Source organism: Pelophylax lessonae (genome assembly GCF_965119305.1).
Source record: "Pelophylax lessonae genome assembly, chromosome: 4".
In the NCBI taxonomy this organism is placed as follows: domain Eukaryota; kingdom Metazoa; phylum Chordata; class Amphibia; order Anura; family Ranidae; genus Pelophylax; species Pelophylax lessonae.
This window is the reverse complement of record NC_138771.1, coordinates 485525808-485550432: the sequence shown is the minus strand read 5'-3', so window position 1 is coordinate 485550432 and position 24625 is coordinate 485525808. Positions and strand designations below refer to the sequence as shown.

The window sequence follows — 24625 nt, the reverse complement described above, 5'->3', positions numbered from 1 at the left end:
GCTGACTGCACTGACATGCATGACTTTTTGGACTCTATTGACTTTCCCACTTTGACACCCGACCAGTTGGCGACCCTCGAGGCACCCATCTCTGTGGAAGAGATTGCAGCAGCCGTGTCCAAGTTCCCTAGATCTAAGGCCCCCGGCCTAGACGGCCTCCCGATTGAATTTTTCTCCCAATATTCGGAACTCCTTTCTCCTAAATTATTGGCTTTGTTTCAATCTCTATTCAAAGATGCAACCCTACCCCCTTCTATGCGGGAGGCGCTAATTGTGCTCATTCCCAAGCCGGGCAAGGATGTACACGCCCCAGAGTCTTACCGTCCCATCTCTTTGCTCCCAGTAGACACTAAAATCCTTGCGAAAATTTTATCCCTCCGCCTTAACAAGGTGATCCTTTCACTCATACACTCGGACCAGGCCGGGTTCATGCCTGGGAGGAACACCTCATTTAACCTTCGCCGGTTATTCATGAATCTCCAGGCACAGCACGACGGAATGGGTGGCAGGGTGGTGGTCTCATTGGACACGGCTAAAGCATTTGACTCGGTAGAGTGGCCGTTTCTGTGGACCTGTCTAGACCGGTACGGCTTTGGACCTAATTTTATTAAGTGGGTCAAACTTCTATATAGCGCCCCGGTAGCTAGGGTCCTGGCAAATGGCTGGCAGTCGACCGCCTTCCCTTTATCCCGTGGCACTCGACAGGGGTGCCCCCTCTCCCCCCTGCTGTATGCCCTGGCCGCGGAACCTCTGGCGATGGCCATTAGAGCGCATCCCGGGATTCGAGGCCTACGTAAGGGACCGCTGGAGGAGAAGATCAGCATGTATGCAGATGACACTTTGTTATATTTGGAAGACTCTCGGGAATCCCTACTCACGGCCCTTTCTTTAATTGAACGGTATGGACGATTCTCCGGTTTTCAGATAAACTGGGATAAGTCACAAATTCTCCCGCTTGACGAGAGCCCACAGGCAATCGCCCCCGCAAGCCCGGCCCTACAATGTGTATCCCGCATTAAATACTTAGGGATTCAAGTGACAGCTAACTCAGCAGATTATGTCCCGGATAACGTTCAACCCCTGTTCCCTCTGCTTAAGGCTAAAATTCAAGTATGGTCCAAATTACCTCTGGGAGTGATGGGTAGAGTCAATTTAATTAAAATGATTCTCCTTCCCAAAATACTTTATGTTGTATGGCACTCTCCTATTTACCTGCCACTCAAGCTGTTTAAGCAGATGGAATCACTCCTCAAGACCTTTGTTTGGGGTGCTGACCGGCACAAGATCTCCTGGCGCAAACTCAAGAATCCTACAAACCTAGGGGGATTGGCCCTGCCGGATTTTAATCTGTACTATCTGGCAGCTCAGTTGTCCCAGTTCTTTCACATAGATAAAACGGATAGAGAACGCTTTTTGACCCTGCTCTGCCCTGGGTGGGCTCATCCCCTCGGGGACCCCCTCCTAGTTATCCTTAGGGGTGTCAGGGGCTCGCCGGAGCCCTTGTGCCCCAGATCTCTTCTATACCACTATTGTCGGATCTGGGAGGTGGTAGCGTCCAGGCTTCGATGCCCTCCATTTCACACATTCACCCCTCTGTGGCATAATAGCGCATTACGCGAGTTCCTTTCCATCCCTGACCTGTCGATATGGAGCAGGAGGGGTATTCTTCTCCTTAGCCATATCTCCACGACCACTGGTCTGCGGTCTTACGAGGCCTTGCAGGATCAGTTTGCGATCCAGGGCCCCATGCACTACAGATACTTACAGCTCTCCCATGCCTATAGATCTCAATTCCCTGACGGCCCTCCTGAGCTAGAATCGGTTACCACCCTTGAGATTGTTAAAAGTACAGCACCCAGTCACCTTATTTCCATGTTCTACTCTGAACTTCACACACCTTCCTCGACCACCTTGGCTTTTGCACTTAAGACCCGCTGGGAGCGCAGTGTGGGGGCCATGGAGGATGAGGAATGGGAGGATGCCCTGGAGACGTGCCGCAGAGTGTCGCCAAAACTGTCGGATCGCCTAACTCAGACCTTTATAATACACCAGGCTTATCTCACCCCACTTAGACTGTCCAAATATCACCCTGACTTGGTCCCTTCTTGTCCTATGTGTGGAGACCCTGACGCCTCCTTCTTTCATCTCTTGTGGAGCTGTCCCCAATTACAGACTCTATGGCAACAAGTAGTCACATTCCTCCATGACAAGATGGGGTCTCCTCTGCAACTCTCCCCTAAGGAGTGTCTCCTGGGGGTTTACCCAGATGGAGAGATGCCCAAATCCACTGTCATATTTCTTCAGGAAACTTTGTTTATAGTACGTAAACTGATAGCCAGGAGGTGGATGAGACCTACTCCTCCTACTCTAGGTTTGTGGATTAAGGAGGTTAATAGTGTCATCCCATTTCATAAACTTTTATATAAACATAGGGGGTGCCCTCAGAAGTTCAACAAGATTTGGGACAAATGGGTGCAGTGCCCTGATACGGCTCGGTAATGCAGTGGGTAACTACTTTATGTTGACCGCCCCTGGTAAATCAATATTTTCTGTTCGAGTGTTGGATCGACGGAGAGCCACTGACTACTGCTTTGTTTTTACTATGTCTGTTCTGTTTCTCGGTGATGATCATTTTGTATATTTGTATTTTTGTACCCCAATGTGTTCTGAACCTGATTGCAGTTTCAATGCACGGTTTATTTTTGTATTGTACCAAAGATTTCAATAAACCTCACTGTTTTAAAAAAAAAAAAGAAAGTATATAATGTTTGGGTAGGCCTAAAATTCTTTTTTAAACACGTGTAAAAACGGCTCTGACAAGGTTAAACAACTTGCTCAGATAAGAGTCTGGTATGGACGTTGAAGGTACTCTATGCTTTTTTGTTTTAATGGTGGGGCAAAGGGTAATTAAAATCCATAGCAGACCTAAAACACCTGGCATGAATTTTTAGGGGGTTGAGTAACCCCACCCCTCTTTTTTTTTTTTTTCAAACTATTCCACCTCCTTTTACATTTACCTGTCAGCCAGGAATCCCAGCTGACAGCTGAATCTGCTGAGTGGGTGGTGGAGTCACTGGTTGCTAGGATGGGAGCGAGTGTTGGCTTCCTAACAACCTGAAGCTCATCCCTAGAGTAAAAGCTGCAGTTGGAGGTTCGTTCAGTCAAACACTGGTTCAGCTGTTCGCCAAACCTCTTGAACAACAAAAAAACCTACAGCTCATCCGGAGAGTGCACAGGAATCTCCAAACACTTTGTACACATTGCAAACCGAGTTATCCCTCATTATTTCCTCTGATGTTCAAATGGTTTTAGACTATAGAATTAGGCTATTTTCACTATTGGTGAAATGTCTTTTCAACTGTTATTGTCAAATGTTCTTAAGTCCTCCGAATCATGGCCCTGCCCCCCTCCAGTGCTGCCATTATTGATTACCCACCCATGCACACATGGACTCGCAGCATATCTGCATATGCACAAACTCTTGGTGGGGGAGGGTGGGCAGGGGCACAAATAAAAAAAAAAATATTAAATGTAAAAATATATATATATATTATATCCATATGCATATCCATATCCAACTGTGAGAGAGGGAGGGTGGAGGAGGCAGGGAAAAATTAAAGTCAATTTAGAGTGAAGGTCCGCTTCAAGGGTATTTTCTCTTAGGATCAAATGCTAGGGAATGTTACATTCACTGTGAGGCTCGATTCACACCTATGCATGTTGCTTTTGAGCATTTCTGTAGTGCTTTTTGCTGTGCTTTCCACTAATTTTTGCCGCGATTTGCATTTCTTATGTTTTTTTTTTGGAAAATTTGTTGTTGGGCAGATTTAAAAAACGCAAATCGTGGCAAAATCACGGTAAAAACGCAATACTTGCGTTTTGTATGCAGGTCTGTTGAAGTCTATTATATGCAAAACGCTGCATTTTGAAATCCCTGACCCTGAAGGCACAAAAATGCATTGATGTGAACGTGTTCCATAGGAACCTATGTTAAAAAAAAATGAAATGCATTTCTGCAAAAAGCATGAAAAAACGCAATAGTGGGAATCCAGCCTGACAGTAGAAGCTGACATTTTGCACATACTACAAACATTATGTATATTGTTTGTGACTTTTGGAGCAAAGTTGAGACATTTGCAAAGACCCCCTAGGTGTGTAACCTGCACAACCAATACCCATGGTCTGCTCTGTCACCCAACGAAAAATACATGTATGGTTGAGGACTGGACATACAGAGTGGGCCAACGTAACCAACTTCATTTTGTTTGTGGCTGTTGTTTTCCTCACATGTACAGTATCTCACAAAAGTGAGTACACCCGTCACATTTTTGTAATTATTTTATTACTATTATAAGTGAAAATGTCCATATTGGGCCCAAAGGGTCAATAATTTGTGTGGCCACCATTTTTTTCCAGCACTGCCTTAACCCTCTTGGGCATGGAGTTCACCAGAGCTTCACAGGTTGCCACTGGTGTCCTCTTCCACTCCTCCATGATGACATCACGGAGCTGGTGGATGTTAGAGACCTTGCGCTCCTCCACCTTCCGTTTGAGGATGCCCCACAGATACTCAATAGAGTTTAGGTCTGGAGACATGCTTGGCCAGTCCATCACCTTTACCCTCAGCTTCTTTAGCAAGGCAGTGGTCATCTTGGAGGTGTGTTTGGAGTTGTTATGTTGGAATACTGCCCTGCGGCCCAGTCTCCGAAGCCAGGGGATCATGCTCTGCTTCTGTATGTCACAGTACATGTTGGCATTCATGGTTCCTTCAATAATCTGTAGCTCCCCAGTGCTGGCAGCACTCATGTAGCCCCAGAGCATGACACTCCCACCACCATGCTTGACTGTAGGCAAGACACACTTGTCTTTGTATTCCTCACCTGCTTGCCGCCACACACGCTTGACACCATCTGAATCAAATAAGTTTAATCTTGGTCTCATCAGACCACAGGACATGGTTCCAGTAACCCATGTCCTTAGTCTGCTTGTCTTCAGCAAACTGTTGCAAACTTTCTTGTGCATCATCTTCCTTCAGGGAGGACAGCCTTGCAGACCAATTTGATGCAGTGTGCGGTGTATGGTCTGAGCATTGACAGGCTGACCCCCACCCCTTCAACCTCTACAGCAATGCTGGCAGCACTCATAAGTCTATTTCCCAAAGACATCCTCTGTATATGACACTGAGCACGTGCACTCAACCTCTTTGGTCAACCATGGCGAGGGCTGTTCTGAGTGGAACATGTCCTGTTAAATCACTGTATGGTCTTGGCCACCATGCTGCAGTTCAATTTCAGGGTCTTGGCAATCTTCTTATAGCCTGGGCCATCTTTATGTAGAGCAACAATTAATTTTTTCAGATCCTCAGAGTTCTTTTTTTTTTTTTTTGAAAAAGATTTTTATTGAAGTCCAACTTAGGCACACAGTGCAACAGAAACATTACATAACCAGCATAGCACAACAGCCTCCAAGGGGTAAACATCCAGAAACAAAAAATGTTCCATAACACATATGGTATACAGTAAAAAAGGCAAAAACCCCTCAGACAGCCGCCGATCAGCTCGCACTAACCATGCGCCCAGTAGGACCCCAAGTTTTGCATTTTTAAAGAAAAACAACATCCCGGAACCCCCCACCCCTCAGCCCAGAACCAAGAACCAGGCCTCCCCACCCACACTCCCTTAGGAGGAGCAGGCGAGCTGGCCATCTGAACAAACCCCCCACAGGTGACAACCCAGAGAAACCCCCCATACCAATCCACCAGGTCCGTGGCAGAGCACACCAATCACTCAACAGTCACACATCAGGGGAATGATCTAAGCCTCAATCCGCCCCCCATATCGCTCCAGACCCATCCTAACCATTAACCTGCGGTTCCACTAAAGTAGCCTCCGAGTCCACCCATCGGTACCACACCTTCCTAAACTTCTTAGGTGACCCCCTAGCCTCATAAGTCATCCTGTACAGTACAATGTCGGCATTCACCACCCGTATCCACATCCCAAGAGTCAACTCCGCAGTATAGATCCAACTCCTGGCGATCAATTTCCTAACGCAGAAAAAAAGAATGCGGAGAAACAGCTTGGTGGCCATATCTAGACCCTCCACCTCCACGACCCCCAGTAAACACACCAGGGGAGAACAAATATTCGGGAGACCAAAGCTATCCGCAATAAATTTCGTAACCTGAGACCACAGTGGTCGCACCTTAGGGCAGTCCCAGACCATATGCAGAAAGGAGCCTCGATCTCCCGAACACTTGTGGCACAAATCAGTATCCCTCTTACGCATAGAGAACAGACGAACCGGAGTATAGTAGGTCTGGTGTAGATATCTCAGCTGTATCATCTTGTCGGTCGAAGAAATAACCGTGCCCAAATAATTCTCCAATACCTCCTCCCACTGCTCCTCGGTCAAGTCAGGAATAAAGGTCACCCACCTAGCCCTGGCCCTATCCACTGCCCCAGAACCCCCAGGACACAGCGCCCCGTAGTATCTGGAAATCCGTTTCATCGGCTCCGGATCCATTAACAGAGCTTCGAGCGAGGGGTTAGTCAAAACCACAACCCCCCCCCCAAACTGCACCCGCACCGCGTGCTGAAGTTGTAAGTACCTGAAGCGCCACGTCCCGGGGATCCCAAAGGTCTCCCTCAGCTGTGTGAAGGACACCAACCTACCCTGATAGAAGAGCTGATGTAGGTACTTCAGACCATATCTAGCCCAACTACCCCCATCTTGCATACGGACAAACTCCTTCAGCGCCGGATTAAACCACAAAGGGCTATTCGGCGAAGTCACCAAAGAATCGTCCCCGATCCGCGCGGCACAAAGCCGAAAGATTTTCCCCGGCAAACGCATCACCGACCCCAGGTCCCGCCCAGGAGCCCCCCCCCGATATAGGACATTAATCAGCGATTCAAAGGAGGAGGCCAGGGCCGCCTCCACCTCAACCGCTGCGTTAGGCACCTGCGGAAAATATCTCCAATGTAGGAAAACCAACTGCGAAGCAAAATAATAAGAACGCAGATCCGGCACCGCCAGTCCCCCTCTCGCCACCGGGCATTTGAGCACCGACAAGGCCACTCTAGAAGGTTTATTACCCCAAAGCAGAGTAGTAAGAATAGCATCTATCCTCCGGAACACCCCTCTAGGAACATAGACCGGGGCATTAGAGAGTACATACAAAAATTTGGGCAAAAATATCATTTTAAAAATGTTAACTCTGCCCAGCAGCGAGAGGGGGAGCGACCGCCACCGCTCCACTCTATCCCTAAAAGCATTCACTATCGGAACAAGATTATTCTCCAGAAACCTGGAGATCGGGAGCTGAAACACAATCCCCAAGTACTTAAACGAATCGGTCAAAGGGATGGGGCACCCAGCCGGAGCCACAACCCCTTCGTCCAAGGGAAACAAGGAAGATTTGGTCCAATTGATACAAAAGCCCGAGAACTCCCCGAACTCCTGAATCACTCGGATGGCATAATTCAAAGAAGGCCCCGGATCCTGCAAATACAAGAGCATGTCGTCCGCATATAGAGAAACGCGCTCTTCCATGTGACCCACCCGCAAGCCACGAAAGACCATACTCTCCCTCAACCTCATAGCCAAAGGTTCCATAGCCAGGGCGAACAGCAGGGGCGACAAAGGGCACCCCTGCCTGGTCCCCCTATGCATCCGGAAAGATTCAGAGATCTGCCCATTCACCCTAACCCTCACCGTAGGCTCTGTGTACAATAACCGCACCCACGACCGAAAGATAGGGCCAAAACCGTACGCCTCCAACACCCTAAAAAGATATTGCCATTCGACGGAGTCGAAGGCCTTTTGTGTATCCAGAGAAGCCACAACCCTCTCCCCAACCACGTCGTGTTTTGCCTGAAGGTTAACAAAAAGTCTCCGCACATTCATTTGCGCACACCGCCCCGGCATAAACCCCGTCTGATCCGCCTTAACCAATTTCAGGATAACCGTCTGTAACCTTAAAGCCAGGACCTTCGCCAAAATTTTGGTGTCTACATTAATCAGCGAGATTGGTCTGTACGCCCCACATTCCCGGAGATCCTTCCCGGGTTTCGGAATAAGGACCACCAGCGCTTCCCTCATAGAAGGGGGAAGAACCCCACCCTCCCTCGCAGAGTTATACAGAGACAGCAAACGGGGAGACAAGACATCCCGGAAGGTGTGATACCATTCCGACGGCAGACCGTCCAAGCCGGGGGATTTCCTGGGGGAGAAGGACGCAACTGCCTTCTCAATCTCCCCCACCGAAAACCCCCTATCCAAAAAGCCCCTGTCCTCCTCCGACAACTGCGGGAACTCAACACCCTGCAGATAATCATCCAGCTCCGACTGCTCCCTAATCGAGCAGGACTTGTACAAGTCCTCATAATAGTTGGCAAACTCCCGGAGGATACCAGCAGGATCCGTCACCTCCCGTCCCTGTTCCCCCAGAACACACCCCACATGCACCGGAACCCGATCCGAGCGGGCCAGGAAAGCCAACAATCGCCCATTTTTGTCCCCAAACTCAAATACCCTCCTCCTCTGGGCCAACATCGTCCTAGTCGTCTGGTCAGTCAGGAACAGTTGTAAGTCCCTAGTCGCCTGTCTCCACCTAAGCAACCCAGCTGGGTCTGGAGCATCCACATAGTGCTCTTCCGCCCCGGAAACTTCCAACTCCTTCTCCACCCTCGTAGAGGCCAGCTGACGTTTAAAACTTTTTAATTCAGTCATGTAAACCCCCCGCAAAGTAGCCTTAAACGCCTCCCATTGAAGCGGGACCTCCCCATACCCCCCATTCTCCCCCCAATAGGCAGCTATGGCTTTGGAACAGGCTATTTTTATGTATTCCTCCTGCAACCAACTGGCCTCCATCCTCCACTGACGAACCCCATCCCGAAAACCCACCCGAAGAGAGAGGGCCAGGGGGGAATGATCCGAGTGAACTCTAGGTAAATATTCCACCGAGTCCACCAGGCCCAACCCCGCCTCTTCAGCAAGTACCGTGTCCACCCGAGACAACGATTTATGCGTCTCCGAGTAGCACGAGTACTCTCTAGCCAACGGGTGCGCATATCTCCACACATCCCGAAAGCCATAAGTGGTCAACCACCCCGCAAGGGGGGCCGGAGAACCAGCCACAGCTCTCAGCCTGTCTAGTTCAGGATTCGAGACAGCATTGAAATCCCCCATAAAAAACACCAGACCCTCCGCCACCTCCATAGCTGCTTGAAATATCTCGTCAAGGAGAGCCAGGGAGAATGGAGGAGGCAGATACACATTCACAATAGTTAGCACCCTCAGGCAAACCTTAAAAACCAGAACGACATATCTCCCAAACACATCCGTTTTAACAGTGCGCACCGTTATGGGCAACGCTTTTGTAACTAAAATGGAGACCCCCCTAGCATAGGAAGAATAAGTAGAGTGATACCCCTGAGCAATATGTGCCCTTTTTAGGGAGAGGATCCTGGAGCCCTGCAAATGAGTCTCCTGCAACAGAATCAAATGAGGCTTATGCGTTTTCAAATAATCAAAAATCAACGAACGTTTGAACTTAGAGTTCAAGCCCCGGACATTCCAGGACACCAATTTCAGCCGCTCAGCCATCATCTGAATGTACCGCAAGCAGAAGGCTCCCGCCCCTGACCCCATCCAGGGCCCTACCGCCAAGCAAAAGCTCCAGGAACCTCACCCCCGAGCCCCAGAGAACCCCCCAACACAGCATCACAGTAATCATATGCCCCCCCACAAGTCCTGGCCACAGTAAAGCCTCCCTGGTCACCTGAAATGAAAAAAACAAAAACAAAACAAAAACCCGTCCCAACTCCCTTCCCACCCCCCCCCCCTGCACCCAGCCCCAACCCGCCAAGTGCCTCATCCCGTAACACCCAACAGTACAAACAGGCAGAGTCCCTCTCCTAAAAGAGGACCATACACCCCAACTCCAGTCCCAAAGACCTAGTAACCCAACATAGGCAGTCTCTCAGTCTCCGAAAAAAAAACAAAAAACACAGCCGGTCCCCTCCCCCCCTGCAAAAAAAACTACAGGGAGACCAGGGGCGGCAAAGGGAATGGCCAGGAAAAGGAAAAAAAAACCCTTCTCTTTTTCCCCGACCAAAAAATCCAACAATACAAACCCCCCCAAAAAAAAAGGGGAAGGGGAGCAGCAAAAATCGAACCAACCAAAAAGAGTCCGTCTGTCCGCCTGCAAAAAAAACAGTTCCACATGTAGGTGCACAAACTCCAGTTGACAAGCTTCAGTCCCAATCAGCCTCCAGACCAAAAAAACAAAAAACTCCTTCAGGATCCCCTCGCATCCAGCCACTCAGTCGCCTCCATAGGGTTGTTGAAGAAATGGGTCTTGCCCCCATCCAGCACCCGCAGCTTAGCCGGGTACAGCACGCTGTACCCCAAGTTGAGCTCCCTAAGGCGCCTCTTCACCGGCTGATAGCTAGCACGCTGCTTCTGCGTAGTCGCCGAAAAGTCAGGATAAATGGAAATGCGGTAGCCATTATACTCCAACGGAGGGCCATTGCGTGCCACCCTCAGAATGTTCTCTCTGTCCCGGAAGTGTAGCAGCTTCGCAATCAAAGAGCGAGGGATAGCCCCCCTCGGGGGAGCCCTGGCAGGTATCCTATGGGCCCTCTCAATGGCAAACAGTCTGGTAAAAGTAGCGGAATCCATGTTCGCCTTTAACCATCCCTCCAAAAAGTCCTCCGGCTTCCCAGCTTCCGCACCCTCAGGAAAACCCACAAATCTGAGATTATTGCGGCGCATGCGATCCTCCATGTCAGCCAGCTTCAATGTATGATCAGATATATGTTGTTTAGAGACCTGCACCGTTGTCTCCATAGGTCTCAGTACAGCTTCCACATCAGTAATCCTCCTCTCTGCAGCATGAGTCCTGTCCCTCACCTTTGCCACATCTTGTTTGAGAAAGGAGAATTCAACCTTAAGGCTATCAATTTGTTCAGTAAGGGAGGACCTGCAGAACTGTATGGCCTCCATGATCTGGGACAAGGATGGTTCCCCGGGGGCCGAGGGGGGGGAACCCGGCAGCCCTGCACTCACCGACTCCACATGTCTGTCCAGCGATCGCCCCCTCTGCTTCCCTCCCTTCCTAGGAGGCATAGGAGCGGGTATAGGAGCCACTGGATCATCCCAGACATCCCTGCCAGGGTGCGCATCGTCCCGCGCCATCGGCGCCTCCCCCGCCCGATGGCCGGCGCCATCTTGAGCTCCCCATGCGAACCGAGCCAGCCTGTCCCCCGGGGCCGCTGGAGGCACCTTCCCGTACTTCACCATCACAGGAGTCACCCCGTCGATTCCAGGGAACCCTCCCGAGCAGCCAGCAGCAACTGAAGCCAAGTTTGTGCACAGGATAACAGCAGGATCACAGGCACACAGACGGAGCTCTCCCCCTGTACGTCCTCACATGCCGGCCGTTGGCTCCGCCTAGATCCTCAGAGTTCTTTGCCATGAGGTGCCATATTGAACTACCAGTGACCAGTATGAGAGAGTTAGAGTAATAACACCAAATTTAACATACCTGCTCCCCATTCTGCTCCAAATTCCCAGAATTTGTAACACTAATGAGTCACATGACACCAGGGAGGGAAAATGGGTAATTGGGCCCAATTTGGATATTTTCACTTAGTGGTGTATTCACTTTTGTTGCCAGCAGTTTAGCCATTAATGGCTGTGTGTTGGGTTATTTTGAGGGGACAGCAAGCTGTACACTGTTATACAAGCTGTATACACTCACTACTTTACATTGTAGCAAAGTGTAATTTCTTCAGTGCTGTCACGTGAAAAGATATAACATATTTACAAAAATGTGAGGGGTGTACCCACATTTGTGAAATCCTGTACATGAGAGGCTGCAGTGAGCCAGCAGGAAGTCCACACTCAAGTCAGGGAGTCAAGGGATTATAGGAGCCTGGAGCAAAAGCTCTATTGCATAAATGTACTATTGTGATATGTATGAGATCTGACAGTCATAATAGCCTGGTACTGAAGTGTAAGGACTTGGGTGCTGGTATGCATATGGGCACCTCTCTCACTAAAATCTCTTTACTGGTATTAGTGCCTGAAGTTTTTTTTCTGTACAGGTACGAGCACTCTAGGATTCTGCATGCGTTACTGGGGAGCAGTCCATTAAGCCCCATTACAGTTACTTTAGCCTATATGAGGTAGTAATGGAAAAATTTAATTCGGAAAAAGATTGGCTGACTTCTTTACAATTAATATTCACAATTATAATTCCTAAGGCAATATAGGAATAGTGTATGGTATCAGGAAAATGGTGTAAGCTATGAGGATAGATCTAAGGGAGGCGTGTCTTTGGTCATCCATGTTAACTATTTAATTACTGACCGAACACCATATGTGCCATGTAAGATGTATGTCAGGCTCTAGAGGGGTATATACTGTAAGCATTGGTATCATGTGGGCCATGTATTATGTATATCGGTCTTTTTCTGTACCTTGTAGTTGAAAAATTTGGTACAATGTGCAAAGAGTTCAAAGCAGAAATCCATTTCAATCTTCTCCCCTAGGTGGTCAGCTGCCATGCACTTTGCTGCGTACCAGCCCATCTGCCGTGCTTGCGTCCACAACCTCATCTATAAGAAAATATATTATTAGATATATGCGGTAGGGTTAAACTTACATTGCCATTGCTGCTTCTTTAATTTTACTTCTCCATCACTCTCACAAAATCATTAGAATTAATTTTGGTTGTTTGACACAATACATACTTGCTGCCAGAGTGGGCTTGGTGTCCAGGCTGCGGTGCAGATATCACCAGCAGCATATACATTGGGCACTGATGTCCGCATGTGGTCATCCACCTTCAGACCCCCATCTTCTCCAACGTCAAACTAAAACCAGGATCAAATGAGAAAGTCAAACACAAAAATGACATCAATAAAATAATGTATGACTTTGTACAACAGACTGCAGGCTTTGTGCACCTTGAAATCAGATTTATTTCCAGTGTTAGAAAAAAGGTTATTTCGATTTTATATTTCTGTGTATTGGAGAAAGTATTTGGTGTACAGAAGTTCAATAAAATACTGAAATATGAAAAACTGTAGAATAAAATCTTCACTTCTTACATTATTTGCAGGAAGAAATGGCTCGATGTTCGGTACCACTCCTGTAGCACTGATGATGAAATCACAGCCATACAGTTTTCCATTTGTCAGTTCCACATAAACTGGCCATTCAACTGAAAAACACAAGAAGCAACTCTTAAGCTGAAATTATATATATATATATATATATATATATATATATATATATATATATATATATATATACACACACACACACACACACGTATACACAGTATCTCACAAAAGTAAGTACACCCCTCACATTTTTTTGAAAATATTTTATTATACCTTTTCATGTGACAACTATGAAGAAATAACACTTTGCTACAATAGTGAGTGTAAAGCTTGTAGAACAGTGTAAATTTACTGTCCCCTCAAAATAACTCAACACACAGCCATTAATGTCTAAACTGCTGGCAACAAAAGTGAGTACACCCCTAAATTAAAATGTCCAAATTGGGCCCAATTAGCACCTGCTCGGTGTCATGTGACTCGTTAGCGTTACAAGGTCTCAGGTGTGAATGGGGACCAGGTGTGGTAAATTTGGTGTTACCGCTCCCACTCTCTCATACTAGTCACTGGAAGTTCAACATGGCACCTCATGGCAAAGAACTCTCTGAGGTTTTGAATTGTTGCTCTACATAAAGATGGCCTAGGCTAGAAGATTGCCAAGACCCTGAATCTGAACTGCAGCATGGTGGCCAAGACCATACAGCGGTTTAACAGGACAGGTTCCACTCAGAATGGTCGACCAAAGAAGTTGAGTGCATGTGCTCAGCGTCATATCCAGAGGTTGTCTTTGGAAAATGGATGTATGAGTACTTCCAGCATTGCTGAAAAGGTTGAAGGGGTGGGGGGGGTCAGCCTGTCAGTGCTCAGACCATACGCTGCACACTGCATCAAATTGCTGTCGTCCCAGAAGGAGGTCTCTTCTAAAGATGATGCACAAGAAAGCCCGCAAACAGTTTGCTGAAGACAAACAGACTAGGGACATGGAGTACTGGAACCATGTCCTGTGGACTGATGAGACCAAGATAAACTAATTTTGTTCAGATGGTGTCAAACGTGTGTGGCGGTAACCAGGTGAGGAGCACAAGTGTCTTGCCTACAGTCAAGCATGGTGGTGGGAGTGTCATGGTCTGGGGCTGCATGAGTGCTGCCAGCACTGGGGAGCTACAGTTCATTGAGGGAACCATGAATGCCAACATGTACTGCAACATACTGAAGCAGAGCATGATCCCCTCCCTTCTGAGACTGGGCGCAGGGCAGTATTCCAACATGAGAACGACCTCAAACACACCTCCAAGATGACCACTGCCTTGCTAAAGAAGCCGAGGGTAAAGGTGATGGACTGGCCAAGCATGTCTCCAGCCCTAAACCCTATTGAGCATCTGTGGGGCATATTCAAAGGGAAGGTGGAGGAGTGCAAGGTCTCTAACAGCCACCAGCTCTGTGATGTCATCATGGAGGAGTGGAAGAGGACTCCAGTGGCAATCTGTGAAGCTCTGGTGAACTCCATGCCCGAGAGGGTTAAGGCAGTGCTGGAAAATAATGGTGGCCACACAAAATACTGACACTTTGGGCCCAATTCAGACATTTTTTATCTTAGGGGTGTACTTGCTTTTGTTGCCAGCGGTTTAGACATTAATGGCTGTATGTTGAGTTATTTTGAGGGGACAGCAAATGTACACTGTTATACAAGCTGTACACTCACTACTTTACATTGTAGCAAAGTATAATTTCTTCAGTGTTGTCACATGAAAAGATATAATAAAATATTTACATGTTAATTGTGAGGGGTGTACTCACTTTAGTGAGATACTGTATATAAATAATAAATGGGCAGACTCGATGGACTACTCTGCCTTTTTCTGCCGTCACTTTTCTAGGTTTCCATGTTAAAATCACCATTACTGAAGGGACCGGGTATAACATTTCATTAAAGCTGAACTCTGGCGAAATGTCAAAACTACACATGTAGTGGGCCTCCACTGCACTGCAAGGGTTAAATGCTAATTTTTGCCTACAGTACCAATAAAAAGCATTTTATTACCCCATTTCCACCCTTTTTGTGCAAATGGTCCTCCAAAGTCGCCTCTCTTAGGCACTCCACTGGTCAGCTGGTCCTAGACACTGTGACAAGCAATTCTGCACTGTAGGTGAGGGTGCAGAAGGCTCACCCACAACTGGAGCTTTAGGGGGAAGAGGAGAGTGCAAGAGTAAGGGGTAAGGTAAACATTTTTAATGGTGTCCTGGGTAAAAACAAGCGTTTAATCCTTTACATTTTGCTGGAGTTCAGCCTAAACAACTCCACATACAGAGGGCGCCAGAGCCCCAAACGTTGCAATCACACATCTGATATACAGCTAGTAAAAGAAGTATTGAACACTTCACCATTTTTCTAGGTAAATATATTTCTAAAGATGCTATCTACATGAAATTTTTACCACGTTAGTAACATCCCATTGCAATCTATATATACGAAGAATCTAAAACAAATAAATTCAGAAATGACGTTGTGTGTAATAAAATGGAATGACACAGGGAAAAAGTATTAAACACGCTAACTGAATTCTATTTAATACTTCATACAAAATCCTTTGTTATGGAAAAAGAGATTCCCCTAGTTCTGGGAATTCTGGGACCATCACTTTCACCCCTGAAGAAGAAGCGTGATCACTTTGAAATGCATTGGGTATCCATTGTGATGTAGCTTGACTATTTTTGTATACTGTGCATTTCCTGGAACACACTGCTTGCATTTTTAAGGTTCTCAATTTTGTTATGATTCTTATCAATAAAATTATATTACTGTATCTATTTTTTGTGAAAACTGCATTTTTGAATACTGTCACTTTTTAAATTTGGCGCCTTTAGCAGCCGAGTAACCCAATTGTGACGTCATGGACGCCGCCTCCTAGTTACGTCATCAGAGACCTGATCGAAGCCGCATCCAGATTTGATCGGAACTAGATCCAGCTGGCGGACGCGCTGGCTGGTTGCTCGGGTCTTCCGGTGGGACGGGAGACCCGGGCAGAGCCGCAGAAGGCGGCGGGAGGGAGGGGGGGGGTGTCCCCTCCCGCTCGCTGGGGTAACAATTGAGGGGCTCCCGCATCGGTCGTTACCGCCGGAAAGCCGACCGCCGGCTCTAAAAAAACAGTACAACCACTCAAATGCAGCCGACGTAGATCTACGTTGGTTTGCGCTAAGTGGTTAAGCATTAAACAAAAATTAACATGTTCAGTACAAGGTTTGAGTCAAAAATGTTCTTTATTTTCAAAAAACATTAAATGTACAAAATATCGGCCCATACGTTGTGACCAAAATATCCGTATCGGCCCTGAAAAAAACATATTGGTCTATCCCTAGTTAAAAATCCTTATTTCGGATGAAAGTAAATTTTGCATTTCAATTGGAAATTAAGGTCCCAGAGTCTGGAGGAAGAGTGGAGAGGCACAGAATAAAAGTTGCATGAGGTCCAGTGTGAAGTTTCCACAGTCAGTGATGATTTGGGAAGCCATGCCATCTGCTGGTGTTGGTCTATGTTTTTTTTTTTGTTTTTGTTTTTTATCAGGTCCAAAGTCAGCGCAGCCCTCTACCAGGAAATTCTAGAGCACTTCATGCTTTCCTCTGGTGATCGGCTTTATGGAGATGCTGATTTCATTTTCCAGCAGGACTTGCCACCTGCCAAAAGTACCAATACCTGGTTTCATGATTATGGTATCACTGTGCTTGACTGGCCAGAAAACACGCCTGACCTAAACCCCATAGAGAATCTGTGGGGAATTGTCAAGAGGAAGATGAAAGACACCAGACTAAACAATGCAAATGAGCTTAAGGCCACTATCAAAAGCAACCTGGGCTTCCATAACACCTCAGCAGTGCCACAGGCTGATTGCCTCCATGCCATGCTGCATTGATGCAGTATTTCATGCAAAATGAGCCCTGATCAAGTATTGAGTGCAAACTATACTGTACACGGACATACTTTTCAGTAAGCCAACATTTCTGTATTAAAAAGCTTTTTTTTTTTTTTTGGTATTATGTATTATTCTAATTTTCTGAGATACTGAGTTTTCACTAGCTGTAAGCCATAATCATCCAAATTAAAAGAAGGAAATGCTTGAAATATATCACTCTGCAAATCCGTCATCTCTTGGCATCCCTGACAAAAAACCATGACTGGTCTACAATCGCGTCGGCATTTGAAACTAGATGCCGGACGTTACTCACAACCCAACAGTGCTCACTGGAAAATTCAGAAGTTTAGAAATCATTCAGTAACCAATGTCATCAGTATGTTTTGCAACAATAAGGTTGTGAAGGTTTTGAGAGAGCTCTTTGCTTTTACCCATCATGAGATGTTTCTTGTGTGACACCTTGGTAATGAGACACCATTTTATAGGCCATCAGTTGACACTGAACCAGCTGATATTAATTTACATTTTGGTTTCTTTGTATGTATGGATTACATGGGTTGTCACCAACATGTGGTGAAAATTACATGTCAATAGCACCTTTAGAAATATATTTACCTGGAAAAAAGGTGATGTGTTCGAAACTTATTTTACCCGCAGTAGTTCACTAACTTTTCACATTTTGCTGCTGAGACCTGTCATAAAAGTAATATATATGGCAAAAAGAAGGCACCAACATTTTTGTTATCAAGACCTCTTGAACATCCTTAAAGCCTCAAAACCATCAATAAGTATACAGCAACTTATACAGCAACTTTATGTTGTCCTCAACCCACCGGGCAATGCCGATTTGCCTTGGAGCTAAAAGCTGCTATTTCCTAATCAACTGTGCTTCTTTTTGGGTGTCCTTGTAGTGACTGCTATCAATTTTATATTTTTATAAAAGTTGCACTTCAAGATAGGCTTTTTTAAGAGTCAATCTGGGGAGAAAATAAATAGTCTGACTGAGTGTCTAAATAAATGAAAAGTATTCACATACCTCATTCCATCACATTATCCAAAAAAAAAAAGGAGTATTTATCCTCACCTCAGGACAGTGGGTGGAGCCCTGCGAATCATGCTTTTTTTCCCCAACAGTCAAATGCACCTCCAAACCTACCGATCTATGTTGCAATTATAGCCTGTTACTATGGGGCCATTTACTTTGAACTGCATACAGCTGTTTTAGTTTTTTGGCCATCATCAGTGCGGTGTTTGTAAGCCATTGCTTCTGTGCAGTTTGGAATAAATGGCTCTATAATATTACTACTACTTTTGTACTATATACCAGCAGTTCTGGATGTGCATCTGGCAATGGAAAACCTGGGAAAAGGGCAGCTGAGCAGCGCGGGAAAGAAGGGGTTGGCATGAACAGCCCTGAAAAATATTGAACAAACAGTGGAGAGAGTGTCAGGAGAGGAGGAGTCAATGTGATGAAAACTAAGTAATATCACTACAATGTTGGATTTTCCTCCAGGTACAAGGGCATTATGTGGGAAAAGCCAGACCAGCAACAAGGCAAATTTTTGGACTCTACCCACAGGAAGACTGTTTCCTGTATTAATGTTAAGGTTCTATTTTTCTGTTTGCCTGACATATCTCTTTCTTATTGATTTCTTTTTAATTGCAGTACTTGCCTATGTCAGAAGTAGCACTGTGCTCTGGAACGTTTCTGTGGGGGACAGTGTGGGCCGAGACATTCAGCTGCTTGAATTCATCACTCAGGAGGACCCTCTGTACCTCACACTCCATCTCTAGGTGGACACAGTGGGAGAACTGCAGGCAGAAGATATAGAGGATGGTGACACCAGAAATAGCTGTTGACAGGACAAGGGTCCCCAATGATGGTGTACTCACTTCCTTTGCAGCCTTCAGATTCATCCCCTCGTGCCAGTCAGGCCCCAGTGCACTGCCCAGACGAGACTCCTTTCTCTCTGAAATGAAAGAATAAACACATAGACATGAGGCAGCTTTCCCTGTCAACCAATCCCAGAGCAACAGGAATATTTACTGATGGAAAGCCAATAGAGTTTATAATGATACAGTAAAAGTTCCTGCAGATTAGCAAGATTTACTGTTCTTCAGCTTTCCTACACTGCAAGATTTATTCTTCCTACTGCTGCCAGCTACATGACAAAATGCAATGACGTGAACCAGCTGGAGGCTGTGACATTTACCAAAGCTAGCCAATCAGCTGCTCATTCAAAATTAAAACCTTGTTTTTGACAGCAATTATGTGATCAATGCTTGGTTAAGAAATGGAATTTCCAGCCTCAGGTTGGAGGAAGGGATCATAAGTGTTTCTGATTTGGTAAAGGTTATTTACAATGGGCAGGTGGCACTGTAATAATTGCCAACATTCTTGTATTTCCTGTGTTATCTCCCCACCACTGGGCACAACAGTGGATTTTTATGTGATGTATCAAGCTATACAACAGATGGACAGAGGTTGGGCAAGCTGAAGGTGAGATTGTCCTCCGATTCCTCCAGGGTGGTGGCTCGGGACATAACTGACACATGTGGATGGCCCCGATTCCTCAGTTGAATGTAGGAATGCTGGGAGTCGTAGCCCTCAGATTCCTCCAGGGTGGGACAAACAAATTTTTTTTTTCTTTTTTTACAAGAAAATGGAGATTTGCACATAATTGATTTCAACAGAACAGTGGCTTAGTGGTTAGCACTTCTGTCTGTGACCTCTGCCACTCACCTGCAGGGGGCTCTGTGGTATACTTGGTTCTCTTGCAGGCCAAGGCAGTCTCTGGTTTATCAGATCTCAGTTGCGGGATGAGAAATTGGGCGGCTCCGGCGTCAAAGAACGTGTTCCCGATAGACTTGTCTTTCACTGCCCAGATCACTTCACAGCCCTCAATTTCATATCTGAAAGTAAGACACATATATACCACTCATCAGTCTGCAGGCCACTGTTCGGCTGCATTGCTTTCTGGGACAACCCCACTACCTCACAGGAATCTGCAGAAATCACAAGACTCCACTTCATCTGTTCAATAAAACAATACAGAATATACATGCACTGCCAGACAGTGTTAATTTTTACGTCAAATTCCAATTTAACTTTAGTCATAGTCTTTTGACTAAAATGCCATTTTAGTTTTAGCTGTATTTTAGTCATCTGAATTGTTTTAGTTTTAGTCGTATTTTGGTCGTCTAAAATAGTGTTACGTTTGTCAACGAAAATATTTTTGTTGATGAAACTAACACTAGGTCTCTGAGAAGGCCTGTAATGCACAGTGCTCTGGATGGTGGTCTTAGGAGGCCTGTAAATGCTGCAAAGTTGTTAGGGAACAAGATGAAAGAAAACTTGCCCAGAGACCTGGCATAATGGGCAATACCCTACATGGCCACACCTATTTGTGCAGAAAACAAGCGTACATGCAATGGAAGCAAACAGGTGCATGCTTGTGCGTCCTGACGTATGTCACCCGCACTAGATTCGGTGCCCTCTAAAAGAATGAATGATGCTCACAAATGCTGCGGACTGGTCTCTTAGCTTCCTGAATCCTGTGACCCTGTGTGCCTTTGCTTCTAAACTACCTGTTACCAACCTGGCTTGCTATTGGATACCTCTTGTCTTTCTCCTGGTTCTGACCTCTGCTTGTCAAATGGATCTGCTCCTGTCCTGTGTATGACACTGGCTTGTCTAAACATGTTTCTGACCTCCTGTCTTACCCAGTCTGCTGTGATCCACCCAAAATGCCTACCTGCTGTACCTTCTTGCTGTACCAACCTGCAGTACATGCCTGTGACCAGCCTGCTGCTTCCTACCTACTGTGCACTGCCTGCACAACTGACAGCCTTTCAGGGTCCTGCAGCTCCTCTCATCCCGAATCCACCTGCAGGGAGTTCACCACACCAGAATCCCAAGCCTGCGGCATAGACAGCAATCAATGCCTCTTTGGGCTTAGCGATCCCTGTAATCATCTGCAGGGACACTGACCACTCAAGGCCCTCTCAGCATTTCGGCTTCATGACCAGCTACATGACACTGCTCTGGATGGTCTGAGGAGGCCTGTAATGCACACACTGCTCTCTGGATGGTGGTCTGAGGAGGCCTGTAATGCTGCACAGTGTTCTGGACGGTCTGAGGAGATCTATAATCCACAGTGCTCTGGACGGTCTGAGGAGGGCTGTAATACACAGTTCTCTGGACAGTGGTTTAGGAGGCATGTAATGCTGCACAGTGTTTTGGACGGTCTGAGGAGGCCTGTAATGTACACAATGCTCTGGATGGTCAGGAGGCCTGTAAATTCTGCACAATGCTCTGGACAGTGGTCCGAGGAGACCATTTACATCAGTTAACAACGGCCAACATCATTTTTTTTTTTTTTTTATGGATCAAAGCCCTATTATTGTTCCGTTCAAAATATGGAATAGGCGAAAAACTAATGTAAACAAACGGTCCATTTTTGCATCCATTTATGGATTGGTGGATGTAAACAAACTGATGTAAAAACAAATAAGAAACTGAAGAGAAACTGATGAGCAACTGATGTAAACTTCATCCATCTTTTCTTTGAAAAAACTGAAGTGATTAAATAAATGGTCTGCATCAATTGTGAAAGGGGCCTAAGGGGTTGATTTCTTAAAACTGGAGTGCAAAATCTGGTGCATGGTTCAATCAGCTAACTTCAGCTTGTTAAATAAAGTTTTGACAAAATATAAAAAAAAAAAAAATCTTGCCCTCTCACACCTCAGACCAGCCCCAATTCTTATTTTTGCCCTCTCACACCTCAGATCAGCCCCAATTCCTGCCCCTTCAAACCTGATACATTTGCTGAAAATGCCATTGTATTCCACTGCATTTAGAAAGCACTTTTGCCATACATTCACAGGGTGAAAAAACAAATATTCCCTGACATTTGCCTACATTTGGTCCTTCTATTGAGCTTACTATAACATTTACCCCATATATATGGACTATGGGGAGTGTTTCTCAGGAATTGCCTGTGACATAATTGCCCATATTTGGGGTCAAGCTTAATATTGACATCACAGAAAACCCAGGAGAAATCTTAGTGCCAAATCTGCCTCACTTTTCCCCAGTTGAGGAGTGAGGAAGAAATAAGAGTCACATCTCTGTTCTGGGATCCGGTTTCCTTTAGGGGCCATTCATTAGTGTCTTTGTGACCTGAAAGGTATTTGTTAAATACATTTGCATGTGTGAGTGTGAAGGTTTTCACACCCATAAACACAGTGAAGTGGTTAGGGGTACAAGTTCATTAGTAAGTAGGCAACCACCCGTGGGACGTAAGCCTCTCCTTGTCAGCAACCTCTCCTGGGCAATAGAATTGTCAAATGGCCAATCAGCACTGGTGCATTATGGGGATGCTCCTCTCAATAGGGAAACCCTCTTCCTCCAGTGATTAATAACACATGGGTTAATGAAGACTGCATTCCCACTTTGCACTGAGCAAACAAGGCCTACAACCAACAAGCCAGGCTGCAAAAAGCTGAGGCACACTGTATTTTCCCTCTTAAAAAAATAAATAAAAACATTTTAACATTTGTTCACTGATAAAAACATACATTTCAGCACCACGGAAAGCAACAGAAGGCAAATTCACATGCTGAATTAAAATCAGTCCACTGTAAATGTGACATCTGCTGTATTAAAATATTCCTGTGTGCACGGACATGACATACAGAGACACTTACACCAGTTCTAGTGCGATTCCTCCGTTCCCCACTATAACCACCCGTTTAGCCTTAGCCAGGCGAATCTGGAAGGTCTGAAATTCAGGAAGGAAAGAACCATAAAGTTGTTATATTTCCTCACCACAATCACACATTATTATAATAATACATTTGTTTAGCTTTGACATATTTTGCAGTATTATATAGAGAACAGTGAGCCAGTCACATCAATCTCTGCACCAGAAGAGTTTAAACGTTAACGACTCAATAGAGTGACCTGCTACTATTATTATACATTTATAGAACTTTCCTGTGTATTTTGGCACTGTGAGTTTGTACACTGAACAAAATTATAAACGCAAAACATTTTGTTTTTGCCCCCATTTTTCATGAGCTGAACTCAAAGATCTAAGACTTTTTCTATGCACACAAAAGGCCTATTTCTCTCAAATATTGTTCACAAATCTAAATCTGTGTTAGTGAGCACTTCTTATTTGCCGAGATAATCCATCCACCTCACAGGTGTGGCATATTATTGCACAGGTGATTATTGCACAGGTGTGCCTTAGGCTGGCCACAATAAAGGCCACTAACACAGATTTAGACAGATTTGTGAACAATATTTGAGAGAAATAGGCCTATTGTGTACATAGAAAAAGTCTTAGATATTTGAGTTCAGCTCATGAAAAACTGGGGCAAAAACAAAAGTTTTGCGTTTATAATTTTTTACAGTGTATATACACACATACACAAGCTATGGCTGATAGTCCATAAAGAACAAAATGTGTACTGCCAGCCCATGCCACCAAGGGGCAGCAGCTTCACATACACAACTTTATTTAAAAATCATTGGAAAGAAAAAAATAACTGAAATTTCTAAGGAATCTCTAATCAAAAAATATAACCCCTTCCCCCAACTTCCTAATTATTTCTAAGTGTGAGCTCTACAACTTTGCAAAGAAAAAATCTCAATTTAGATGGGGGAGAAATGAGATGGGCCTCGAAACTTAATGTTGTATACATGAAAACTTTATTAGATATCAATAAAGTAAACCTCCACCACATCTTTAGTAGGGGTGTTTACTTGCTTAGCTAAAAATCATGCAGCAAGAATCATTACAATAGGGCACTGTCATATTTTTTTTTTCTTAAATGGGAATTGATCAGATAACAGGCTTTTCTAACAGGTTGGAATGCTGTGTTTTATTTTTGTTATAATTCCTAGTTTCTGGTTAATAACTTTGTTCACTGGGGGCTCTCATACGTTGCTCCATTGCACAACTTCACTCAGCGGCCACATACCTTAGCGCTGTCGGTGTCACGTATCCCCAGCACATAGGGGTTCCCGTCCATGATGAGCTTGGGTCTGGCTCCGGCACACAGACATAGCCTGTCATAGGTGTAATGTCTTCCATCCTCTGTAATCACTTGCTGGAAACAGATTATATACATAAGAAAATGGAGCATCAGGGGACAATAAAGGGTCCTTGAGATCAGATAGTAGATACAGCAAGGAGACACATTTAGGTACTGCATGTACCTCATATACTGTGCACAGCCTGACATTCTGGGAGCTTTACCACTCAGCGAGCACAGATAGCCAAATCCAAACCGGCTCCTGTGGCTGAGAGCCGAACTGCAACCTTACTTTGATTTCACTAAACATTATCAGCTTCTCACAGTGTGTTTTAGAAGCTGCAGCAAGTCAAATAGAGCCTGCCTCATTTGTTAACTGAAGGAAATTGAGTACTTTCATTCCCAATGCCCACTCCTCTAGACTGAATTCCATCCACCAAGGAAATTGGATATTTGCAGAACTTCTACCAAGAGCCAGCCCACTGTTTGCATCAGAATTGAGGGCTCCTGAGAGAAACACTGAGGCAAAGTGCAGTCATA

The 24625-nt window shown here is 45.6% G+C and overlaps 1 protein-coding gene across 1 annotated transcript in view; it reads right to left on the bottom strand.

The window, feature by feature from the left end:
• Positions 1-24625, bottom strand: part of PYROXD1 (pyridine nucleotide-disulphide oxidoreductase domain 1) — a 42128-nt gene that overhangs the window by 10386 nt on the left and 7117 nt on the right. Inside the window, exons 4-11 of the mRNA XM_082255579.1 lie at positions 24032-24160; positions 22751-22824; positions 19785-19954; positions 18935-19011; positions 18715-18853; positions 13122-13234; positions 12762-12884; positions 12489-12626 (exon numbers count right to left, since the gene is read on the bottom strand). Coding sequence (XP_082111705.1) covers positions 12489-12626; positions 12762-12884; positions 13122-13234; positions 18715-18853; positions 18935-19011; positions 19785-19954; positions 22751-22824; positions 24032-24160 — 963 coding nt within the window. The remainder of the gene's footprint in view (positions 1-12488; positions 12627-12761; positions 12885-13121; positions 13235-18714; positions 18854-18934; positions 19012-19784; positions 19955-22750; positions 22825-24031; positions 24161-24625) is intronic.